Raw genomic sequence first — 25,923 nt, 5'->3', positions numbered from 1 at the left:
AGGTTTCACTGTGTAAAATGAATTTCACTCAACAAGAGTACAGAATTATGTGATTTAGTAAATGATCCCTTTCCTCTTAGGAGCATAAGTGATGATTTTTGTGGTTAGTGGTGATGAGCAATTAGCGGAAGAAAGGTGTCTCTTGCTCCAAGCTTCCTTCCACTCATGCCTGGTTTTTGGTCCAAGTCTAGGTCTCTGTGAAGTTCAAAGAAACCCTTCTAGGGCCATGTCTTTTGAACTCTAATTGAGCAGCTTTCACAAGAGCTACTACCAGGCCAATTTGCTCAGTAGCATTTTCTCTTTTTCTAGCTTAAAAAAAAAAAAAAGAAAGAAAGAAAATGAAGCCAGGACTGAATCTGATAAAAAATTTTGGAAAATAGAAATATGCATGAGTTCTTCCATAGATTACCATGGAATTTTGTGACAAGCATCTTAGATGTTGTTCCATCCTGGCGCTCAAAGGAGGGTACTGCTTCCATGGTTTTTTAAAAAGCAGTAAAATAAGTAGAGGAAGATGAAAAATAGTACGCTGATCACGTAAAATGTTGTTCTGATCAAATGAGGAAAACCACCTTCTCCTAGCATTGCAAATGAGGCCAAAGGTCTTAAAGGAAGGGGATAGGGTCCAGGGAATTCTCAAAACCACAGGAAAACAGGACGATAAGTTAGATGACTCCTGCCCAAGGTGCACACTTCCCGGAATAGCGTTTTATAAGCTCTCTGTTAGTGGTGCCAAAACAGATTTTATTGGTAGACCAGATGGTGTGTACTTGACCAAGAACAAGGCACAGTTCCTGCCTTCAAAATGTTTATAGTCTAGTGGGGAAGACACACAAGCTAACAAGGCAATTTTTAAATTAACGTTGAAAAGTGCTGTGATAACAGGAATTAGCAGGGACTCTTGGAAACACCCAAGTGCTGAGGCTTAGGGGAGGCCTTTAAGGAAGTGATATCTGTTTTGAGACTAGAAAGAGGAGTATGAACAAGGAGGTGTGAGGAGGGGCTGGGGAAGAGTTTTTGAAAGGGACAGTTTTGTAGACAGAAGCCTAGAAGCAAGAGACTGTGGCCTGTTCTTTTCTTTTGTGAAAGTTTAGGAGAGGTAGTTAGAGATAGGGGACGGGAGAAATCAGGCTGGAGATGGAGACAGAGGCCAGATCAAAAAGTGCCTTGTAAAGCAGTTTTAGAGTTTGGAATTAGTCCTAATGGCAGTAGGGAAGATGGAATGTGAAGGAAAGCTGGCAAAGTAGCCTGTGTGGAGAGAAGAATAAGCGAAGATGGCCTGAGACATGCAAGACACAAAGCTTGTATTAAACAACTCGGGGAGAAAGCAAGCTGGACTGGAAAAGACAGTTGAGGCTCTGCTGGTCTCCCAGTGTGCCTACAGTTTGTGTCCCTCTGGATGTTTCTCAGCTGAGATCCTCTATTAGGTATAGTTGTGGAGCTTGTCAAAACCCAACCCAACCATTCCCTCGTAAATATCTGCTAAGATAAGCCAAACAACGTTAAGAGAATCTTTACAAATATGTGAAGAATTTGATCACATACACACACGTACACACACGTGCACACACGTGCACGCGCGTGCCCACGAGCTTTAAGCTGCAGAGAAAGGTAGGTAAGAGCGTAAGCGATGGTGATTGTTTCTCCCACCTCAGTGCTGCCTTATCCAGTACCTCCCAATTCACACCCATTGGCATACCCCAAAGATGTTATCTAATTGCTGCCATGTGAAACTCAACAGGGACTTTCAATTTAAGTACTTTCATGTGTTCTTCCTGTGCCATTTTCCATGGGAGTAGAGGGTCTAAGATGAGGACATACCTGACCATTTTCTCTTTGATTCAAGAGGCAAAATAGAGCTCAGCCCATGCCATAGCTACAGCCATAGCCAACCTCAGTGCCAGTAAGACCAAAAGGATAGCGTGAAAGACACGAAAGCACTTCAAAGCAACAAATCCAAAGTTAGGAATAGCAGGGGAGCATTGCTATGATTCTTATCCAACCATCCGAAAGAAGATGCTTGGAATTTCAACTGAAAGTGACAATTGGGAAGTATAATGTACTTTTGTTTACCATATATTCTAGGAAGCAGGAACAGAAAAGAGTGTTTTCCCCCTGCCCGAACCACAAGATTTCTTTCTGGCCTCCCAAGTCAAATTTGAAGACCTTATAAAAGATTTGAGAAAACTGAAGAGGCAACTAGAAGGTAACAGGCACACTGTTCTGTTATTATGATAATAGATAGGATTTTAAAAAATGATTTAAGGGGATGATTTCTGTATGGCTTGGGGAATGAAATGGTGAGAGTTCAGTTATGGTACACTACCTCAGGACACTTTCCATCTCTGTGCACAATTTGGAGGCAGTGTATTTACACATCTCTCTCTTTCATTAGTGTTAATTAGTGCTTATTTTATATATATATATATATAAAATATATATCTTGTTATATATATATAATATATATATATCTTGTTATATCTACATTTTCCAACATGTAATAGATATAATTTTAATAAAAATAATAACCCTTTTTTTGAATTCTTACTGTGTTCTCATACAATTCTTCTAACGACCCGAATAAGCAGGAACTACACTAACTCCATTTTATACATGAGAAAAATGAGGCTTCGAGAAGCTATATTCACACAGCCAGTGAGAGGCAGATCGGGTCTGATGAGAAAATCTCATGCATTGCATTTTCTAAGCTAGTTTACTATGTGCTGCCTTATCTTTCTGTGTCTCACTCTTGCTCTCCCTGTGGCACCTGCACACACACACACACACACACACACACACACACGTCCCTATATATTTCGTTTATGTATATGAGTCTAATAATGATGGTAAGACTCGTAGTAAACAGTCTGTTTTAGTTAAATTTACATTTTTAATTATCCAAAGCAAAATGCTGAAAGCCCTTTTTGGCTTTATTAAAAGGTGAAAATATGTCTCTCTTGGGCAGGAATTTTCCTTTGGCATTTCTAGAGTCTTGTGTTTTCACAGTGGAGACATCTCCTTGTCCAAGAATATAAATACTTGCCTTGGAGCTTGTATAACTCCAATTGAAGAGCTCTGTGGAGGATTTAGGGAGCGTGTTAATGTGGAAATGGAGCCCAGCACGCCAAAAGCAGAGCTTGAGGAAATGAAGAGCTTGCACCAGGAATATTTTTACACTAAGACATAAAATAAACATTTTAAAAATGTTTATTGTGAAAGAGTGCTCAGAAATCTAAGTCTTAGAGGACAGCTTGGAAATGGAAGTAAAGTGGGAAAGATCTGCTCCCGGTGGCAGGGAGAGCCATTTATTTTTACTTTGGGCATAGAACTTGCTTAAATAAGGATAGTGGTTACAAGTGAATATTTTTACCTTGTAAATTATTTTTAAAGGAACATGTGGGGTTTTTTCCCCCTCCTGTCGATGTGGTCGAGAGCGAGAATTTAAATGAATGCTTCGTTCAGGAATGTGATACGTGAACTCGTGATCATTCTTTTCCCTCTCCTCTAAAACGGGCAGTTTTATCCTTGATTGAGTTGAGGGGCTGGATTTTTATTCTAAGAAAGCGGGGTAGCATCATGTAGCAGTTTTTTTCTACCCCTCTCCAGTGGCAGAATTAGGGCCAGGCCAGTCCTCAGGGTGGCTTTTGCAGTAGCAGAGAAGACCTGTGCTTGTCCAGTCCCTGGCCGCCATCCCTGAATGCTCATCCTCTCTCGTCTCTTGGTCCTTGTGAGACCCTCTCGTATGGTCTTTCGAGCAGAAACCTGATCTACGTTGGATCTTTCTTCTTCGCCTGCCTTCCCTCCACGGCTGCCTTTCTCAGGCATCCTGGCTCAGCCCACTCCCTTTGATATCCCTGTGTGTTTGATGATAAATAACAAAGGGTTAAGAAGAGTGAATTCAAAGGACAGTGTAGAGGCAGGTGTGCCCCCAAACCTCTGTCTTGGATGTACCTTATTTTCTCTAGGGAGATCCATGGTGTCATTCCAGATCTCTGAGTACTCAACTGACAGTTTCCCCAGTCAATTTTAAGGAAATACAAGACCTTCTGAAGCTGGAGGAGCTGCCTTATGAGGGAAGACTGAACGCTGCCTCAGTTATTTTTCTTCTTTGCGTGGGACGTCACCACAAAGACGTGAAGTGTACCACCAAGGCAAATGAGGAAACCGGCGCTGTCCCACACACATTGAATATTTAAACAAAAAAATGCCCTGCTAATCTTTAGAGATGCCCGTGTTTTTAATACATGAAAGGTACCTAGTAAATATTTAAAGAAAATACAGACCGTGGGTTCTCTAATGAATTTCTTGTCCTTCCAAATCCCATCTGGCGAGATGGCCAGAGTCGTGGCGGCCCGTTTCATCTCACTTCCCTGTTCAGTCTTCAGCTCCGTTTCCACAAGGCCTGGGTGTGAGCTGAGATGGAATGTTTAATTGAAGTGGACATAATTTTCACACATACAGCAAAGATTTGATGAGGCTTTGAGGTTTATTGTAGCCATTAAAGTGTCGTGGCTGCTGGCAAAACCCCAGAAAATGTCTAAAGCTAAACCAGATGTGATTAGCAAATTTCAAGAAGGCTCAGGCCCTAGTTCTCCAGGCAGGCATAGCCCTTTCAAAGAAAATCATTTGGGGTAACAAGGACCACACCTTAACAATCAGGTGGGAATTAAACGATGGTTGTTGGCTGTATAGATGTCACTAACAGCAGTAGAGGTTGTCGATGAGCATCTTTCCTAGAGACCAGAACTTCCAACGGCACTTTTATGTAGATAAACGTAGCAAGGAATTGAGGATAATTGTATCTGCTACAATTTATTGCGTGATTATTATCAGGTGCTTTACACAGACCGTCTCTTTAAATCCTTACAATGACCCTGTGAAGCAGATATTGCTCTACAGCTCTTACAAGAGGAGGAAGCTGAAGTTCATGGTGTTCAGGTGACCTGCCAAGTTACCTCACAGATGATGACCTAGCCTCATTTTGAAACTAGATATGACTCTAAGGCGCGTACTCACAACTTGCCCTGTTGCTGGCCCAGAAGTCTCCGTATCTGATCAGAGATCACAACAGAGAGATACCTCTTCAAGGCATAAAGCCTCGTGAGGATACAAATGACAGAAAGAGTTAGTGAATGTGTACGCATGAGTGCAAGGGCGTGCACACACACATGCCTAGAGCCCATATATGTAGACCCTCAGATCAGATAGGGACTTAGGAAAGAACTTAGTTTGTGTGTGGGGTATCGGGGGGAGCGGGGAGACCTAAGAGAGATGGATTATCAAAGCGAATAGTACTGCACAGGATTAAGAACTCAGGCTTTGTTGTCAGATATGCACTTTCTACTGGTTTGGTGAAAGCAAGCAAGATCTTGTCAAGTAACATAACCATAAAAAGTATTATCTCACCTGTAAAATAGGGCAGTTATAACACCAACATCATAGGAGGTAATGAATGCACAGTCCCTTAGTAAGGAAAGCTTCAATAAAGCTGATTAGGGGTATATACCTTTTACTGGAAAACAGACACCTTGTAGAATCAGGCCCATATTGTTGAGGGGCCAGCTGGCTGTGTTTGTGGAGAACCTAATTTCCAGAGCACTACAGCCCAAGCCCTTGGTGCTTAGGAATGTGTTCCATATCTTGTCTACTGTTCTGCATCCCTTAAGCAGACAATAATTTTGACTTCCTTGATGCTTTGATGATACAAGTAATATCTGGGAGCAAATAACAGCAACAGCTGCTCTCTCTCTCATTCTTTGACCTTGTTTGCTAGCCAGAACTTTGAAGGTACTCTTACCAACTCATGTGTGGTAGGCAGAGTCATGGCTCCCAAAGATGTCCGAACCCTGATCCCTGGAATCTGTGAATATGTTACCTTACATGGCAAAAAGGGACTTTGCCGACATTGAGATGGGGAGATTATCCTGGACTATCCAAGTGGGCCTAATCTAATCACACAAATCTTTAAAATGAATCTTTAAAAGCTGATGACTTTCTCCGTGGTCAGCGGGAGATAGTACAGTAGAATGATCAGAGAGATGCAGTGTTGCTGGCTTTGAAGATGGAGGAAGTGGGCAATGAACCAAGGAATGTCGGAAGCCTCTAAAACTGGAAAAGGCAAGGAACAGATTCTCCCTAGAGCCTCCAGAAGGGAATGCAGCCCTGTCAACACCCTGATTTCAGCTCAGTGAGACCCATGTCAGACTTCTAACATACAGAACTATGAGGTAATATATTTGTATTGTTTTAAGCCATTTAAGTCTGGGGTAATTTGTCATAATAGCAATAAGAAACAAACACACCATGCAGTGCATTCTTTCTGATTGTGCCAGTTAATACCAGTTATGCACACACATGCACCCCATTGCTGAGGCTGTAGGTGTAGGATTTCCCAACTAGTGACCCTCACCAGTATTGCATGAAATGTGAACTGGTGATCTCTAAAGAAGAGTCTGTAGTCTGATAAACCTGGAAATGCCCTATACTAAAAACAAATCACAGGGACACAGTGCGTATGAGCTTATTAAAGCCTCTGGGAAGTCCTGTAGTAAAAAACAATGAAACGGTTTAACCCTGTTTAAACCAAGGTTTCTCAGAACATGAAACATTGTCTTTTTTTCTTGCACTGAATATACTTAGTAGTATGTTGTTGTAGAATATGCATTCTGTAAAATATTGTTTAAGAAGAAGGGATGTTGATATTACTATTGATTTTTAATATAAAGAACACAGTTGTTGGTTAAATGGTCATTCCTGGGTGACCTTAATAGGAGTAACTGTGATGAATAGGTATGGCCTTTGCCCTATAATAGTGCTCTTCATACTCCCAGGCTGCATTGTCCTAACTGGGTTTGTTATCCATGTAAACAAATGCAGTAGAATAGGTCACATTCTCTCTGATGTCTTGATGCTTGAAAGCCAAAATGAACAACTTTAGTGTTACAATTACTCTAGTATCACTGCTCCCAAATCCACATTTGTATAACATGATCCTATGACTGTATTTCATTATGAAAAATTCTTTCTGGCTTTCCAAGTAGGAAAGCCAAATTTTTTTGTTGGAAATGACAGGAACTCTTCAGATAGGTGTTGAGGAGTCAGCCTATTGTGAAAAGTTTAAAGATTAAAATAAATCGCCCTTAGTAGCTAACGAGACTTATTTAGTATCCCGTATCATTAAGGATAGGATATTTAATCAGCTAGCTGTGTACTAAATCTTGCCTTGAAAATGATGCATCATTGGCCCTGTTATTGCATATATGAATTGGGAAAATGTAATCAGTAGTTAACCCTCAGTGTAAGATAATCAAACTTGTTTGAGAATGTTGGCAGAGATTCAAGTGAGTGTGTGTATGTGTTGTGTGTGTGTGTGTGTGTGTTTTAAGGTAATTCTGATGATGTTCTTTTCTCTAAATATTTAAGACTATATATTCGAACATGTCCTTTCTTATGTACCGTTTAGAAGTATTTGGGAATACACTTAAACAGTTTTGGAAAGACAAGGAGTCTCTGTTGACTTTTTTGATATCTGTTATCACTCCATAAATGTTTATCTTTCAAATGTTTATCCTGCAATGTTAACTCATTCTATAAATGAGATGCTATATGAAATGCACAGTCCTGGCATTCAGTAAACGTTGAACTCTTCATTCTAAGTTTGAATAGTAGTAACATCTCTAACTCGACTTTGAAGTACACCCGTCACCTCTTTAGGCATAGTCGGTCCCCACGTCCTTATTTTAGTGGAGTGGCCAGATTAGCCCAAAAGGATCCAAATGAACCTCTTTTGTACCTGAATATTCTACCTTCAGATCTAAGTTGCAAGATACATACATGAAAGTAACAGTTCAAGAAAGAGATAGGGGAGGTTTTTTTTGGTAGATTTTTTTTTAACTGTAATCAGTATGTCTTCCAGATGAAGATGGCAGACTGAACTCATTCGTTTAGCTCCACTCCTTTCTAAAAGCCCACAGAAAAATTCACATTTATCTTATTTAGAGGCACGCAGCCAATACCAATATAATCAGCTGAAAGAGGAGGAATTAGGGAGGGAGCCATACACCTACACATATAAAAACAGGAAATGAGAACATTTTTACGTGGTGGTTTCTCATGGCCCTGGGCAGGGACTGGTGTGGTGGCAATAGTTTAACGATTTGGATATGCATATGAAATCATACAATTAAAACTAGGTTCAAAAGCCTAAGTTTTAGTCAGTTCTCAACTGTAGGTTGCTAGATTAGCGAGGTCACGGAATAGTGATAGTCTTTAAAAAAAAATTGATGCATTAGTTTTCACATTAATCAGTATGAGTCAGCTATGCTATTTACATGTTGGAAAACCTTTCCTATCTGAAAACTGCATGATAAGCAGTAGACTACCTATTGTTTCTTCTGCAAGGTGGAAACAGTCCTCTTCTTTAGGTACTTAATGAACAAATTAAGTGTCTGGACAAATACACTGATGCGATAGTATTAGTGAGGTGATGAAGGGTGAGGCGGGGTTTGGGACTCGGAGCGCTGATGGCATCGGGAAGGGAAGCTGCCTGCAGGAGTGTTGGTATCTCCAGCGATGGAGGGAGGGCAGAGTAGAGTGCTGATTAGCAGAACTTGCACTTCATCTTGCCCTTGACCACTTTTTTGTTAAATTGTTGATTTGGAATTGTGTGTGGTATCCTTCCCACTTCCTATTACTGTAGTTAATCAAGAGCTGGCTGTGAGAAGTGAGGAGAAGTGCTAATAACTGGTGTTGCTGATCTACTAATGAGTATTCAAGTTTGTTCCGCTGTGGGGAGGAGGAGGGGTCCTGTCCAGGCTCCACTGCCCAGATCTTTAATGCAAGTTCACACCACGCCACCATCCTCTTGTACTGTCTCCCTCACAGCCATGCTGGTGCCTCCCCGGTCCAGATCTGTCCACCACTTGGATGAAAGTATGCCCTTCTGCAGATTTAGTCAGTCAGGACTGTTGAGCCCCAAACAGAACTTAAGAAAAGTGATGGCCTATTGATATTACCTCAGGAAGCAAAAGAGACCATTTAAAGAAGGCCTGTAGTGGCTATTCCTTTGAATTTGCAGTAGACACAGCTGGGAAATACCAAGCAGTGGGGGGAAGGGCCTTCAGTGGAGCATTCCACCCCCAGTGCATGCTATATGGGGGTACCCTGAGCATTGTCAGATCTAGTAAATAAAATCCAGGAGGCCCAGTTAAATCTGAATTTCAGACAAACAAGACTTTTTAAAACTGTGTTTTAAATAATGCACAGGACATGCTTGTACTAAAAAAAAATATTCCTTGTTTATGTCAAATTCACACTTAACTTGGTGTCCCATCTTTTATCTGGCATTTCTGTACAGAATTTAAAAGGAATAATAAAACCAACTAAAAGTTAGCTATCTTTTAAACTTTATTGAAGTATAGTTGATTTACAATGTTGTGTTAATTTCTGCTGTTGGCTATTCCTTTGAATTTGCAGTAGACACAGCTGGGAAATACCAAGCAGTGGGGGGAAGGGCCTTCAGTGGAGCATTCCACCCCCAGTGCATGCTATATGGGGGTACCCTGAGCATTGTCAGATCTAGTAAATAAAATCCAGGAGGCCCAGTTAAATCTGAATTTCAGACAAACAAGACTTTTTAAAACTGTGTTTTAAATAATGCACAGGACATGCTTGTACTAAAAAAAAATATTCCTTGTTTATGTCAAATTCACACTTAACTTGGTGTCCCATCTTTTATCTGGCATTTCTGTACAGAATTTAAAAGGAATAATAAAACCAACTAAAAGTTAGCTATTTTTTAAACTTTATTGAAGTATAGTTGATTTACAATGTTGTGTTAATTTCTGCTGTACAACAAATTCATTCAGTTATACATATATATATTCTTTTCCGTTGTGGTTTATCACAGGATATTGAATATAGTTCCCTGTGCTATACAGTAAGGCCTTGTTTTTTATCCATCCTATATATAATAGTTTGCCTCTGCTAATCCCAAACTCCCAACCCTTCCCTTCCCTACCCGCCTCCCCCTTCCCCTTGGCAACCACAAGTCTGTTCTCTATGTCTGTGTGTCTGTTTCTGTTTCATAGATATGTTCATTTGTGTCATATTTTTGGTTCCACATGTAAGTGATATCATATGGTATTTGTCTTTCTCTTACTGACTTACTTTGCTTATTAATCTCTGGGTCCATCCATTGTTGCTACAAATGGCGTTATTTCATTCTTTTTTGTGGCTGAGTAATATTCCATTGTATATATGCATATATATACACGCACCGTGTTTTTTTATCCGTTCATCTGTCGGTGGACATTTAGGTTGCTTCCATGTCTTGGCTATTGTAAAGAGCACTGCTGTGAACATAGGGATGCATGTATCTTTTCGAATTATAGTTTTGTCCAGATATATGCCCAGGAATGGGATTGCTGGATCATATGGCAACCCTATTTTTAGTTTTTTGAGAAACCTCCATATTGTTTTCCATAGTGGCTGCCCCAATTTACATTGGGGGTTCCCTTTTATACACACCCTCTCTAGCATTTTTTATCTGTAGACTTCTTAATGATAGCCATTCTGACCGGTGTGAGGTGGTACCTCACTGTAGTTTTAGTTTTTAGCTCACTTTTTATTACTGTGATGTGCTGGCAGTATTAATCTCAGTGATCAAGTCCTTTTCCCTGCAAGGGTGGACCGTGGACACAGGTGCAGTAAACATGTCCAAGGATATGGTGCATGGCCATTTCCACCATCACTAACGACAGCAGTTACCATTTAATGGGCACTTACTAAATACCAGCATATTTGCTTACATCATTTCTGTTTCTTAAACTACTTTGATGTAAGTCCTACCTACATTTTAACAGTAAGGAAGTTAAAGCAGCTTTGCTACTGATGACAGAAGTGAGATCTGAAGCAGGTTTATCTGATTACAAAGCTTATACCCTTTTCACTGTACCATTCTTTCTTTTACTGTTTGTAGGCACTGACAATATGATCAGAGTGGTAAAGCTTGAAGTTTGAATTTAGGCTTTTTCTTATCTCTGCTCATAACCACTCAACTCATCTACCTGTTGTAATTTCTATCCTCCTGTCTCCTTCCTGTCAGTCTCTTTCAGTACCTCGGACACTCTCTGTGTCTCTCTTTGGCAGTTAATTACCTAGCCTATGTTTTATCCCTTCACGACCTAGAAGATAAGCAGACAAGTCTGATGTGGTTAGCCAGACGAATAGCAGGGTACTACAGGGCCATCCCAAGGCACTGTGTGGTTTGGACTCCATTACTGTCTCTTCCACTTGTGGACATTGCATGGAGTGGGGTTCTGACATAGATGAGAAGGTGAGGGAACTTCCTGGACTTGTCAACTCACGCAGCAAAGCAGACTGTTGCTTCTGCGTTTGGGACCAGCCCTGACTCTGCAGGATAAATGACTTCTGCCACCGAGCATTATCAAATGGCTTTCTCTCCATATAAGTATAATATTCTTTAAGAGGAAAAGAGAAAACTAGATCTCATCATGAGAGTGAATATTTATTACTCATTTAAGTGTGGTCCATAGGCAATATGGCTGTAGTAAGGAGCGAAGAAAGACTGGAAAACTTTTGGAGGACTTCTGAGGAAAGATGGCCAACTGAACATTCATTTGGATTGAACACTCACAGTGGAATTCAGTTCTTCTTGAAAATTACTAAAATAATAGTATAGAGAGTTCTTTTAAAGCATAAACTCAAGAGCACAGAATGAGAGAGAAAACCATAACCACAAAATTTCTGAAGCTAAAAAAAGTAGATGGACAAGTGGTAAATGAATTAGCCAAACAAGAAAGCTGTATTCTGTTAGACCAGGAGTGGAGAAAGGTGAGAAGCAAGCCAATTTTTACCACAATATTCATACACACCACAAATTTATACATAAATCCATATATATATATCCATAAACATTCATATATATTCATAAGTAAATCAATGAAATCATTTTTGAAAATTTCCCAAAATGATGGACACAAGTTCCTAATTTTAAAAGGCCCAAAGAGATGTTAGCACAGATCCATACCATTGTATGAACATTTCAGAATCCTCAGGATAGAAAGAAAGCTTACACACTTCTAGAAGGGGAGGAGGTAGAGGGTGGGATGTGGGAACAAATTACTCAGAGAATCAGGGAGCAGAATGGCTTCAGACTTTCCAACAGCAATGCTAGAAGCTAGAAATCGAATTCTGATGGAAAATTATTCCCAATCCAGAATCTTATATTCACCAAATTATCTATCCAATAAGAGGGCAGAATAAAAAATGCTTTCAGACATGTAAATTCTAAGAGAAAAACATATTTCCCATGCATCCATTTTCAGGATGCTACTAGACAATGTGCATTACCATGAATTAGGAATGCGACGGTGACAGGAAATGGAAAATCCAACAGAGAAGAGAAGTGAAGGGACCCTCCAGGAGAGGCAGAGAGCCCAAGATGCCAGCCAGGCATGGAGAGCAAACATTCCTGATTAATTAGATCAAAAGAATCTTGGTGAAGATTCTTGAGGAAAATACAGTTAATGCGTCTGCTATATCTGAATGTTTTGACAAGATTTACACAGCTAGCAACAAGTTTGGCGTTCTTTTAGTAATAAGTACATAGAAAACAGCAAATTGGGGGGAAAAAATCATTCATTCTGAAGGTGAGGGAGTTTGAGGGGGCGGGGGGGGCGACGTTTAGGACAGGCTAATCAAAATTGACATATGTCAGCTGGGGCTGTTTTTTTTTTTTTTTTTTTTTTCCCCCGGTACTTGGGCCTCTCACTGTTGTGGCCTCTCCCGTTGCGGAGCACAGGCTCAGCGGCCGTGGCTCACGGGCCCAGCCGCTCCGCGGCATGTGGGATCCTCCCGGACCGGGGCACGAACCCGTGTCCCCTGCATCGGCAGGCGGATTCTCAACCACTGCGCCACCAGGGAAGCCCTGGAGTTGTTTTTGCCAAGTCATAATAACGGCAACACTGAGTACTGGTCTAAGCAAGCCATGGTAGTGCTATGTTGAGAGGCAGCTCGTGTATGGTGGGTGTGAGGGGAGGAAAGAGCGCCATCATTTTTAGGGCATAAAGAGAAAAATCAAAACGTGCCGATAGAAGCTTGTTAGAGACATGCAATTAAGTGCTGGGTTCAGCAGGTAAAATTGGTATAAATGGTTGCCTCTGGGAAGGAAGAATTGGGTGAAGTTGTTGGGCTGGAGATTCATAGAATGCATAGAATACATTTATTCTTTCAACTACTTGCATGTGTAACTTCGATAAACATACAAAGCCAAAACCAAAAAATAACAATAAACCAAAGCATTTGTAAGTGATAGTTGAGTTAAATTTCAACAGCAGAGGCTGATGTATTGAAAGTAGTACTGGCCGGGATTTCGGAGATGCAGTTGAAAAATGTAGTTCTGCCTCTTCCTAACCATGTGATCAGCCGTGCAACTTTGACAAAATCACTTAACCTCTGTGAGCCTCCGCTGGAAAAAAGCGGAGCTGATCATCCCAGCCTGCCCAACTCGGAGTGAAATCGGAAGGGTCAGACGAGCAGATGGGTGAGCAAGTACTTGGGAAGGTGTGGGAGGTATTATCTGAACTCACTGAGAAGCCGTGCAGTTTGCAGTTTGCTCAGTTCGCGCTGGTGTGTCCTAGTAGGGAGAGGGGGGAATTGATCCATTAGGACGAGCCTGTCTAATTTATCACTCTTTAGGAAGCTCCAGAAGACACGACTGGAACGATTATTGACCATGCCTAATTTATTAGCTCTTTCCTCCTTCAAAGCCCATTTGTCTGCAGCAGGAGTTTGCTAAGTCTGAACTCTGGTACAGCCCTGGATACATTAGCCAGAGTCCTGGCCGTGTTGCCATGGTGTTAAAAATATTTAGTTTTGCAAGCAAAGTGTTCGAAATAATAAAAGAAAAACTTTGATATGATTTATTTTTGTAAAATGATTTCAACCAAACAGACCAAAGAACTGGGGGTAAGGATTTCAGAAGGGCAGTGGGTGTAAGATGTTGATCAGCGAAGCGACTTTTGATGCAAAGCATTCAATTAAGTGCAGCACCGTGGGTAAAGGTCACACATTTCCCAAATGAAATGCCTTCAAAGACAAGTTGTGCAGAAAGGAGAGAGGATGTGGAAACCGAAACCTGATTCATCCGTTTAATTAATGGAAGAAGTTTGTGTTGTCCTTTGATTGGGACATCTCTAGGTGGGAAGCATGAGTTATGTTGTCCTGGTTTCTTCTTCTCAGTTTTCACTCTGTTTCTACGCTTTATTTATAAATCAACACAGTTAATAGAATTTATTATTTTTTTTCTTGGATAAGAAACAAAACATTGAAAGAAAAGCTAGCCTCATGGAAAAATCAGTGTCACAAGTCCTGAATTCAAATCCTTGTTTCACAAGCTGTGTAACCCTTGGCTGGCTTCATCCCTCCCCATCTCTGTATCCTTGTATAAGCAGGAGGGTATCCCAGCCTTCCACACTGGTTGCTTGAGAGCGTTAATCAGGATCATATGAAGGAAGTCCCCAGCGTATAAACAAGATATATAATGCTTATTCCTGGTTCCTTTCATGCCCTCATATCCAATATCCAGTCCACGAGCAAATCCAGTCGACTCTTCAAAACGTGCCTGGAATCCGTTTAATGCTCTGCGTCTCCACACCACATTTCTAGTCCAAACTCTACCCCCCTTCTCTCACATGGGCCAGAACAACAGACTCCTAACAGGTTTCCCTGCTTCCATGCCTGCCCTCCCTTTAATCCAGCCTCCGAACACCTGATGGGTCAGGCCACTTAGTTTTTTCATAGTCGTTGCTCTTGGAATAAAATCCAGCCTCAAAACTTGTAGCTGTGCCTTGCAAGTTTCTCCAAGATTCAACCACTTCTACCTCTCCTCTCTCATTTCATGCCGCCCCATCCCTGCCTGCCCACTAAACTCCAGCCTCACAGGCTTTCTTTGTGTTCGAGCCCAATAAGCTTGTTTCTGCTTTAGGACCTTTGCAGTAGCTATTCCTTCTACCTAGAATGGCCTTCCTCTGAATGTTCCCATGCGTGGGCCTTCACTGACCACCCAAACTACAGCAGCCACTTTGAATAGTCCCTCTCGGTTATAGGCCCCAATTTATTATCTTCTATTTCTTTGTAAATAGAAGAGGTCTTTTTGGTGTTTATATCTACTGTGATGATCAGTACCTACCACATAGTTGTTGCTCAGCCAATAATTGTTGAGTGGGTGAATGAGCAAATGAATGAATGGTAGAAAAGATTCAGCTCACTCAGTTAACTGCTGACCTTGCTGTAAGAGAGGAATTAGATGATTTCTTAAAGGGAAAAGATGTCAAACAATCATAAAAACGCAGAAGCTTTAGGAAAACATTTTAAAGCTACTCAAAGCGAGAACTGATGAGGTAGTGGGTCCCTCACACACTTCCAACTGGAAGACTATGTTATGATAAATGGGTAGGATAGGTGCCGTTAGAAAGGGTTTATGCTAGATGATTTCGAAAGTACATTCCAACTCGGAGTTTCTAAGATAATGAGTATTACTATGCTATTTCAGTGCATTCTGCTGTTCTCCTTATTCAGTAAGGGTTATTAAGTTCTTCCCTAGACTTCATTAGGACAGCTAAAATTCCCTGGACTTCTGACCATTTATAGGATATAAAAGTCAACTGTAAAATTATATCAGGTTTAGGTCTCAGGTATTCTCTGTCTAAATGGCTCTCAAGGATCTGCTCTCGCATTAATCCATGCCTCAAAAATTCTAGCATTGATACCATCTAGAAGTAAGCTTTATAGAGTAGAACTCTTATCCAATGTGGTTAGTTAATGGAGAAAAGATGGCCCAAATCAGGAATCACAGAAAATGATACTTGCATCCCTTAACCTTTCATTTAAAATAAGTTAAATATAGCATCATTTGTCTATTGATGCAGGGCTGAGGCCTCTTCTTGAATTACAGATCTGTTAAATAAAGTTTTGTGGGTCTTCCTACATATGCCACATCTATAAAGAGATCACCTGTGAGTTCCCTTTCATACTTTTTTTCCTTTCATATTTTTTAAGTGGAGTCATGGATCTTGAAAATATCACCACCAAATCTTTCTAGATATTTATAATTGTTCTCAATCTTTTAAAACTGTCTTGCCCGCACCTTTTTAAAAATGAACATTTTCTTTTTGGTATAATTTTAGATTTACAGAAAAGTTGCAAAGATAGCATGGAGAGTTTCCATATAGCCCTTCTCCAGTTTCCCCATTATTAACATCTTAAATTGTTGTGATAAACTCATCAAAACTAAGAAACTGGCACTGATACATTTCTGTTAACTAAACTCTAGTATTTATTTGGACTTCATCAGTATTTCCATTAACATCCTCTTTGTGTTCCAGAATCCAGCCCTGAGTTCCACATTGCACTGAGGTACTACAACTGCCCGATCTCCACTGGTCTCCCACACCTATATTTAACAGCAATATTTTGACTTCTTCCACTTTAGTCTATAGAAATAATACTTTTTCTCAGTCGTATTTCTACAGTTTACCATCAAGTGATTAAATTATGTAATTACGATAAAGAGAACAACTAGCATAAACAGGTTTGGAAACAACACAACTATTCTTTATAAGGATCCTACTCAGTGGTGGGGAGAATTGCCCAGAGAAACCAGAGAATAGCCTTCCAGCTGCGACTGTGTGCCGTAGGAATCAGGTAGGAGGAATAGGAAAGAACACTGATTTGGCAAGTCCATTAATGGAATGGTTTTTATATTTCCCATTCAAAAAAAGAAAACAAAATTAATATAATGCTGATACCTTACCTGTGTGTAGAGCTCCATCCTTTGGAGTGGGTAGGGCAGGCCTATACAGTAGAAAGAACAGGTCTCCAAGATAGGAAGCAGTGTGGTTCAGGATCTCCCAGCCAGACATGGAACTTGAGACTTCTGATTGCCAAGCCAGCGCTCAAGCTACGTTACCATAAACTTAATGCCAGGTCAAAACATTCTCTTTACAGAAATAGATTTGTGGGTGGTTTTGTGAATGTCACAATATTTTCCTGCCCAAGTAAGTTGTATATCTTGGATCCTGTGGAAAATTCACCATCCACAAGTGGATTCTTTTTGTGTCAGATATCCAAATGAGTGAAGTTAGAGGGAGACCTCTTTAGCCCCAGTAAAGGGGATTGGAATTTTTGCCAACGTCCTTATCTTTCCCAGATTTCTGGGCCTCGGTGTGGCTCTTAGATGGACAGAGGTCGTGGACTCTACTTTTTAGGTAACCATGGAAAGATCAGTGACCCACCCCCACCCGGCCCCCCCGCACCGACCCAGGAATCAGCAGCCCTGGTTGATGTCCCCTCTGTGCCACTTAATAACCTAACCTCCACCTCACCTCCCCTGGCCTTCTGTTTCTCCATTCAAAATGAAGCTTTGGGACGGGTGATTTTTAGCTTTCATTGTCTTGTTCCTTACCTTTTACAAAGCATTTTCATAGGTACTCCACATTGTTTCTAGAACTTCCCTACACCAACATACCTTGTTTTACACTTCTCTTTATTGTGCTTTGCAGATATTGTGCTTTTTGCACCTTGAAGGTTTGTGGGTCATGCAAGTCTATTGGCTCCATTTTTCCAGCAGCATTTGCTCCTTTCGTGTCTCTGCGTCACATTTTGGTAGTTCCCACAATATTTCAAACTTTTTCGTTATTATTGTATTTCTTGTGGTGATCTTTGATATCAGTGATTTTTGATGTTACTAGTGTAACTGTTTGGGGCACCATGAACCATGCCCATATAAGACAGCAATTTAATCAGTAAATGTTATGTGTGTTCTCACTGCTCCAACTAGCTGTTCCCCTTCTCTCTCCCTCTCCTCTGGCTTCCCTATTCCCTGAGACACAGCAATATTGAAATTAGGCCAATTAGTGACCCCACAATATCCTGTGAGTGTTCAGGTGAAAGGAAGAGTCTCTCTAACTCAAAAGCTAGGAATGATTAAGCTTAGTGAGGAAGGCTTGTCGAAAGCCGAGATCGGCCCAAGGCTAGGCCTCTTGCACCAAACAGCCAAGTTATAAATGCAAAGGAAAATTTCTTGAAGGAAATTGAAAGTGCTGCTCCAGTGAACACACAGATGATAAGAATGTGAAACAGCCTTATTGCTGATAGGGAGAAAGTTTTAGTGATCTGGATAGGAGATCAAACCAGCCTCAACATTCCCTTAAACCAAAGCCTAATCCAGAGCAAAGACCTAACTCTTTTCAATTCTAGGAAGTCAGAGAGGTGAGGAGGCTGCTACAGATGAAAACTTTGAAGCTAGTAGGGGTTGGTTCATGAGGAAAGAAGCCATCTCTATAACATAAAATTGCAAGGTGAGTAGCATGTGCTGATGTAGAAGCTGCAGCAAGTTATCCAGAAGACCTAGCTAAGATAATGAAAGAAGGTGGCTTCACTAAATAACAGATTTTCAGTGTACACAGAACAGCCTTCTATTTGAAGAAGATGCCATCTAGGACTTTCATAGCTAGAGAGAAGTCAATGGGGAAAAAAAAAAAAAAGAGCTTCAATGGACAAGCTGACTCTCTTGTTAAGGGCTAATACAGTTGATGACTTTAATTTGAAGCCAGTGCTCATTTACCATTCCCCAAATCCTAGGGCCCTTAAGAATTGTGCTAATTCTGCTCTACTTGTGCTCTGTGAGTGGAACAACGAAGCCCTGATGATCGCACATCTGTTTCTAACATGGTTTAATGAATATTTGAAGCCCACTGTTGAGACCTACCCTCAGAAAAAAAGATTCCTTTCAAAATATTACTGTTCATAAACAGTGCACCTGGTCACCCAAGAGCTCTGATGGAGATGTACAATGAGATTCATGTTGTTTTCATACCTCTTAACACAATCCATTCTGCAGCCCATGGATCAAGGAGTAATTTCAACTTGCAAGTCTTACCATTTAGGAAATAGATTTCATAAGGTTATAGCTGCCATAGATAGTGATTCCTCTGATGGATCTGGGCATAGTCAGTTGAAAACCCTCTGGAAAGGATTCACCATTCTAGATGCCATAAAGGACATGGTGACTCATGGTAAAAGGACAAAATGTCAACATGAGCAGGAGTTTGGAAGAGTTGATTCCAACCCTCATGGATGACTTTGAGGGTTTCAAGACTTCAGTAGAGGAAGTCACTGCAGATGTGGTGGAAATTCTAGCAGGAGAACTAGAATTAGAAGTGGAGCCTGAAGATGTGACTGAATGGCTGCAATCTCATGATAAAACTAGAACAGATGAAGAGTTAAAGTTTTCTTCTTCTGGATGATCAAAGAAAGTGGTTTCTTGAGATGAAGTCTACTCCTGGTGAAGATGCTGTGAAGACTGTTGAAATGACAACAAAGATTTACAGTATGACACAAACTTAGTTGACAAAGTAGCAGTGTCATTTCAGAGGATTGACTCCAATTTTGAAAGCATTCTACTCTGGGTAAAATGCTATCAAACAGCACTGCTGGCTGCAGAGAAATCGTTTTAGACATAGTGCTATTCCACACATAAAAGACTATAGTATACTGTGTAAACATAGCTGACGTTTGCACTGGGAAACCAAAACATTTTTGTGACTCACTTTATCGTGATACTTGCTTTATTGCAGCGGTCTGGAACCGAACCTGCAATATCTCTGAGGTCTCCCTGTAGATGGTTGGGGTAGGAGACAGGATAGCATGAGGCCAGCAGGTCTGACACCCCTGGTTTCAAATTCTGGCTCAGCCACTTAATATTTGTATGACTTTACCCACCCTCACCTAAATAAAAAACAGTAATGGCAGGACAAAGCTCATAGAGTTCTTATGAGAATAAAATGAGATAACACGCATGAAACAGGCCAAGGTTCAAGACACTCTTGGCCATTAAGGGCCATTTGTTTTCCATCATGCAGGTTGAGAGGTTGATAGTTTTCACAGACTATTGGGTGCAGAGATAAAAGACAATTATGTCCGACTCAGTGTAGACAACCAGGCACTGTTAGACCAGTCATTTTCCCTGTGCCATAACTTACAGAAAGAGGAAAACCCAAGGAAAAGCTATAATGGCTAATATGCTAAACCAGCTAATTTTACTGTGTTTTTAAACTTTTTCTCGACTATTTTGATGGCCTTCAAAAACATCATCAAATCTCCGGGTATCAAAAAAAAAAAAAGTCTTCAAAATGTAAGAAGGACCTTGTTTGACCTTTTCAGTCAGTTCATTTGTTCAGCAAATATTTATTCAGAGCACTGAGTTAGCTGCTGATTTTAAATAAACTCACTGAAATATCAAGTCATCTGTAAACACATTTTAAGAACAAGTGTTACCCTCATTTTCTAGGGGAGAAATTTATTCCTACTTACTCTTTGAATTTCTCTTCTGCCCCGGAGCAGGAATCTGTCCCTAAGAACAGTGATTAAACTTTCCCACTATCTGATAGGGGTGAGAAGTGAGCAGAATTTGGTGTTCCAGATTCACAAAAACATTTGCAAAGCCCTTCCTGATTGTGATATTGTAAAAAGAATCAACAGATATTTGCTACCTTCTGTTCAAGGCATTATACCTTGGAATTACAAATACCTCATTTGTTGCTTCAATCCAGGAAACACTTCCTGCTAATCCCCTACCCCTACCCCCAAAACTGAGTGCTTTAAGCTGGGGGTGAGGTTTTTTTTTTAATTATATAAGTTTCAGGTATACAGCATTATAATTCAATATCTGTATACACTACACAGTGATTACCATCGCAAATCTAGTTCCCATCCATCACCATATTGTTGATCCCCTTCATTTATCTCCCCTACTCCCAACCTCCTTCCCCTTTGGTAACCAGTAATCTAACCTCTGTATTATGAATTTGTTTTTATTTTATTTTGTTTGTTCATTTGTTTTGTTTTGTTTTTTAAGATTGCACATATGAGTGAAACCATATGGTCTTTGTCTCTCTCTGACTTTTTTTCACTTAGTGTGATACCCTCAAGGTCCATCCATGTTGTCTCAAATGGCAGAATTTCATTCTTTTTTATGGCTGAGTAGTATTCCATTGTGTGTGTGTGTGTGTGTGTGTGTGTGTGTGTGTGTGTGTGTATTACATCTTCTTTATCCATTCATTCATTGATGGACACTTAAGCTGCTTCCATATCTCAGCTGTTGTAAATAATGCTGCAGTGAACATAGGGGTACATTTATCTTTTTCAATTAATGTTTTTGTGTTCTTCAGATAAACACCCAGAAGTGGAATACCTGGGTCATACGGTATTTCATTCTTAATTTTTTGATTCTCCATACAGAGTCTCCAAACCATTTTCCACAGTGCCTACACCAGTTTGCAGTACCACAGTGTACAAAGTTCTCTTATCTCCACATCCTCTCCAACATTTGTTATTTCTTATTTTTTCCAAAATAGCCATTTTAACAGATGTAAAGTGTATCTCATTGTGGTTTTGATTTGTATTTCCCTAGTAATTAGTGATGTTGAACATCTTTTCATGTGCCTGTTGGCTATCTGCATTCTTTTTTGGGAAAACGTCTGTTCAGAATCTCTGCCCATTTTTAATTAAGTTGTTTGTTTTCTTGTTGTTAAGTAGTATGAGTTCTCTGTATATTTTGGCTATTAACCCCTTAGCAGATATTTGATTTGCAAATATCTTCTCCCATTTAGTAGGTTGCCTTTTCATTTTGATGATCATTTCCTTTGCTGTACAAAGCCTTTAGTTTGACGTAATCCTATTTGTTTATTTTTATTTTTGTCCCCCTTGCCTTTGGAGTCAGATCTACAAAACATAACTCAGACCAGTGTCAGTGAGGTTACCACCTATGTTTTCTTCTAGGTGTTTTATGGTTTCAGATCTTAACATTCAAGTCTTCAGTTTTGTTTGAATTAATTTTTGTACATGGTATAAGAGACAAGTTTCATTCTTTTGCACATGGCTGTTCTGTTTTCCCAACGTCATTTATTGAAGAGACCATCCTTTCTCTATTGTGTGTTATTTGCTTCTTTGTTGTAAATTAATTGTCCACATATGTGTATTTATTTCTGGGCTCTCAATTCTGTTACATTGATCTATGTAGCTGTTTTTCTGCCAGTACCATACTGTTTTGATTACTGTAGCTTTGTACTACAGTTTGAAATCAGGAAGCATGTCACCTCCAACTTTGCTTTTCTTTCTCAAGATTGTTTTGGCTCTCAGGGTTTTTTGTAGTTCTATGCAAATTTTAGAATTTTTTGTTCTAGTTCTGTGAAAAGCGCCCTTGGTATTTTAATAGGGATTGCATTGAATGTGTAGATTGCCTTGGGTAGTATGGTCATTTTAACAATATTCTTCCCAACTATGAACACAGTATATCTTTCCGTCTGTTTGTATTGTCTTCAATTTCTTTCATCGGTACCTTATAGTTTTTCGAATACAGGTCTTTTACCTCCTTAGGTAGGTTTATTCCTAGGTATTTTATTCTTTTTGATGTGATTGTAAATGAGATTATTTCCTTAATTTCTCTTTCCCATAGTTGGTTGTTAATGTATAGAAATGCAACAGATTTCTGTATATTAATTATTTTTGTATCCTGCAACTTTACCAAATTCATTGATGAGCTCTAGTAGTTTTCTGGTGGTGTCTTTAGAATTTTCCATGTAGAGTATCATGTCATCTACAAACAGTGACAGTTTCACCTCTTTCTTTCCAATTTTGATTCCTTTCATTTCTTTTTCTTGTCTGATTGCCGTGGGTTGGACTTCCAGTACGATGTTGGGTAAAAGTGGTGAGAGTGGGTATCCTTGTCTTGTTCCTGATCTTACAGGAAATGCTTTCAGCTTTTCACCACTGAGTAGGATGTTACCTGTGGATCTGTCATATGTGGGCTTTATTATGTTAAGGTACATTTTCTCTGTACCCACTTTGTTGAGAGTTTTTATCATGAATGGATATTAAATGTTGTCAAATGCTTTTTCTGCATCTATTGCGATGATGATATGGTTTTTATCCTTCAGTTTGTTCATGTTGATGTATCATGTTGATTGAACTGCAAATGTTGAACCGTCTTGCATCCCTGGAATAAATTCCACTTGATCACACTGTATGATCCTTTTAACATATTGTATTCAGTTTGATGAATTTTGTTGAGGATTTTTGCATCTGTGTTCATCAAGGATATTGACCTGTAATTTTCTCTTTTTTTGTGTGGTATCCTTGTCTGGTTTTGGTATCAGGGTAATGCTGGTTTCATAAAATGTGTTTGGAGGGTTTCCCTCCTCTTTGATTTTTTGGAAGAGTTTGAGAAGGATGGCCATTAAATCTTATTGGAATGTTTTGTTGAATTCACCTGTGAAGCTGTGTTGTCTTGGGCTTTTGTTTGTTGGGAGATTTTTGATTACTGTTTCAATCTCTTTACTAGAAAACAGTCTGTTCAGATTTTCTGTTTCTTCATGATTCAGTCTTAGAAGATTGTATGTTTTTAGGTTTTATCCATTTCTTCTGTCTTGTCCAGTTTGTTGGTGTAATCTCTTATGATCCTTTGTATTTCGTGGTATCAGTTTTAGCTTTTCCCCTTTATTTCTGATTTTATTGATTTGGGCCCTCTCTCTTTTTTCCTTGATAAATCTGGCTAAAGTTTTATCAAGTTTGTTTACCTTTCCAAAGAACCAGCTCTTAGTTTCATTCATTCTTTTTATTGTGTATTTACTCTCTTCCTTCCTTCGATTAATTTTGAGCTTCATTTGTTCTTCTTTTTCTAGTCCTTTTAGGTTTAAGGTTAGACTGTTTATCTGGGAGTTTTCTTGTTCCTTGAAGTAGACCTGTATTGTTATGAACTTCCTCCATAGAAACTCTTTTGCTGCATCTCATAGGTTTGGGTATGTCATATTTCTGTTTGCATTTTTCTCTAGGTATTTTAAATTTTCTCCTTTGATTTCTTCAGTGACCCATTGTTCAGTAGCATGTTGTATAATCTTCACGTTTTTGTAGCTTCTCCCATTTTTTTTTTTTCTTGTGACTGATTTCTGGTTTCATGCTATTGTAGTCGAAAGAGATGCTTGATATGATTTCAGTGTTCTTGAGACTTGTTCACTGAGACTTGTTCTGTGACCTAACATGTGATCTGTCCTGGGGAATGTTCCATGTACACTTGAGAAGAATGTGTATTCTGCTGCTTTGGGGTGGAATGTTCTGTATGTGTCTATTAAGTTTATCTGACCTAATGTGTCATTTAAGGTCAATGTTTCCTTACTGATTTTCTCTCTGGGTGATTTCTCCATTGATGTAAGTGGTGTGTTAAAGTCCCCTACTATTATTGTATTATTGTCAGTTTCTCCCTTTACATCTGTTAATTGTTGCTCTGTATGTTTAGTGCATAAATATTTACAAATGTTGCAGTCTCTTGTTCGATTGACCCATTGATTATTATGTAATGCCCTTCTTTGTCTTTTATTAGTTTTTATTTTAAAGCCTTTTTTCTTTTTCTGATACGAGTATAGCTACTCCAGCTGTCTTTTCATTTCTATTTGCATGAAATATCTCTTTCCATCCCTTCACTTTAGGTCTGTGTGTGTACTTTCTTCTGAAGTGAGGCTCACATAGGCTGCATATGAATGGGTCTTGTTTTTTAATTCATTCAGCCACTCTTTTTATTTTGATTGGTAAATTTAGTCCATTTACATTTAAAGTAATTATTGATATTTTTATAATACAATACAGTAAGTACAGGTATACTTTTGACATTTTGTTATTTGTTTTCTGGTTTTTGTAGTTCCTCTCTCTCCCTTTCTTCTTCTCTTTCTCTTTTCCCTTGTGTTTTGATGTTTTTCCTTAGTGTTATGTTTAGATTTCTTTCTCATTTTCTTTTGTGTATTTACTGTAAGTTTTTTCCCTGTGGTAATAGTGGGGTTCACCTATAACATCCAAATAGTAGCCTGTCTTAAGTTGGTAGCAACTTAAATTTGAACACTTGTTAAAGCTTTACCTCTTTACTCCCCACCCCCACATTTTATACTTTTGATGACACATTTTATGCCTTTTTATGCATCCCTTAACTAATTTTTGTAATTTTAGTTAATTTTACTACTTTTGTCTTTTAACCTTCATGCTTGCTTTGTAAGTGTCTTTTAACCTTCATCCGTTGCTTTGTCTTACAGCTCACTGATTCGTTCTTCTGCCTCACCCAGTCTATTGTTGAACTCCTCTAGTGTATTTTTCAGTTCAGCTAAAACTTCTGTTTGGATAATATTTTTTATCTCTTTGTTGACGTTCTCACTGTGTTCAGATATTCTTCTCCTGAGTTCCGTAAGCCTTTTTATTACTTTGAACTCTTTATTGGGTAGATTGCTTGTCTCTGTTTCATTTAGGTTTTTTTTCTGAGGTTTTATCTTAATCTTTTGATTGAAACATATTCCTTTGTCTCCTCATTTTGCCTAATACTCTGTATTTGTTTCTTTGTACTGGGTGTATCATCTGTCTCTCCCAGTCTTGAAGGAGTAGCCTTATTTAGGAGATGTCCTGTGGAGCTCAGAAGCACAATCCCACCCAGCCACCATAGCTTGGCACTCAAGGGGTATCCCTTATGTGGGCTTCATGTACCCTTCTGTTGTTGTCAGACTGTGGCTGCTGTGGGGCACTGGTGGGCAGGGTTATCACCCAGCCAGCTGTGAGGCCTGTCTGAGGCCTCAGCAGGGTGCACGCACTGGTGCTAAGAGGTTAGAGGGAGAATTCCAAAATGGTACCCACCAGCACTGGCATTAACATCATCACCTGAGTTCACAAAAATGGCTTCTGCCAGTGTCTCAGTCCCAGGGGAGCATTGAAACTGGTTCCTGTCTCTCTGGCAGACACTTCAAGATTAGTAAGTGCGTTACCTTCACCTGTGGTCCATGTGCTGTTAATAAGTCTGGTGTGTTTGCACTG

At 39.7% G+C, this 25,923-nt stretch overlaps 1 protein-coding gene across 1 annotated transcript in view; it reads left to right on the top strand.

The window, feature by feature from the left end:
* The window catches only part of FMN1 (formin 1), a 321,102-nt gene that overhangs the window by 152,442 nt on the left and 142,737 nt on the right, over positions 1-25,923 (top strand). The window contains 1 exon segment of the mRNA XM_024133632.2: positions 2,086-2,206. Coding sequence (XP_023989400.1) covers positions 2,086-2,206 — 121 coding nt within the window.

Source organism: Physeter macrocephalus, chromosome 11 (assembly GCF_002837175.3).
Source record: "Physeter macrocephalus isolate SW-GA chromosome 11, ASM283717v5, whole genome shotgun sequence".
Taxonomy (NCBI): domain Eukaryota; kingdom Metazoa; phylum Chordata; class Mammalia; order Artiodactyla; family Physeteridae; genus Physeter; species Physeter macrocephalus.
This window is presented reverse-complemented; position numbering and strand designations above follow the sequence as displayed.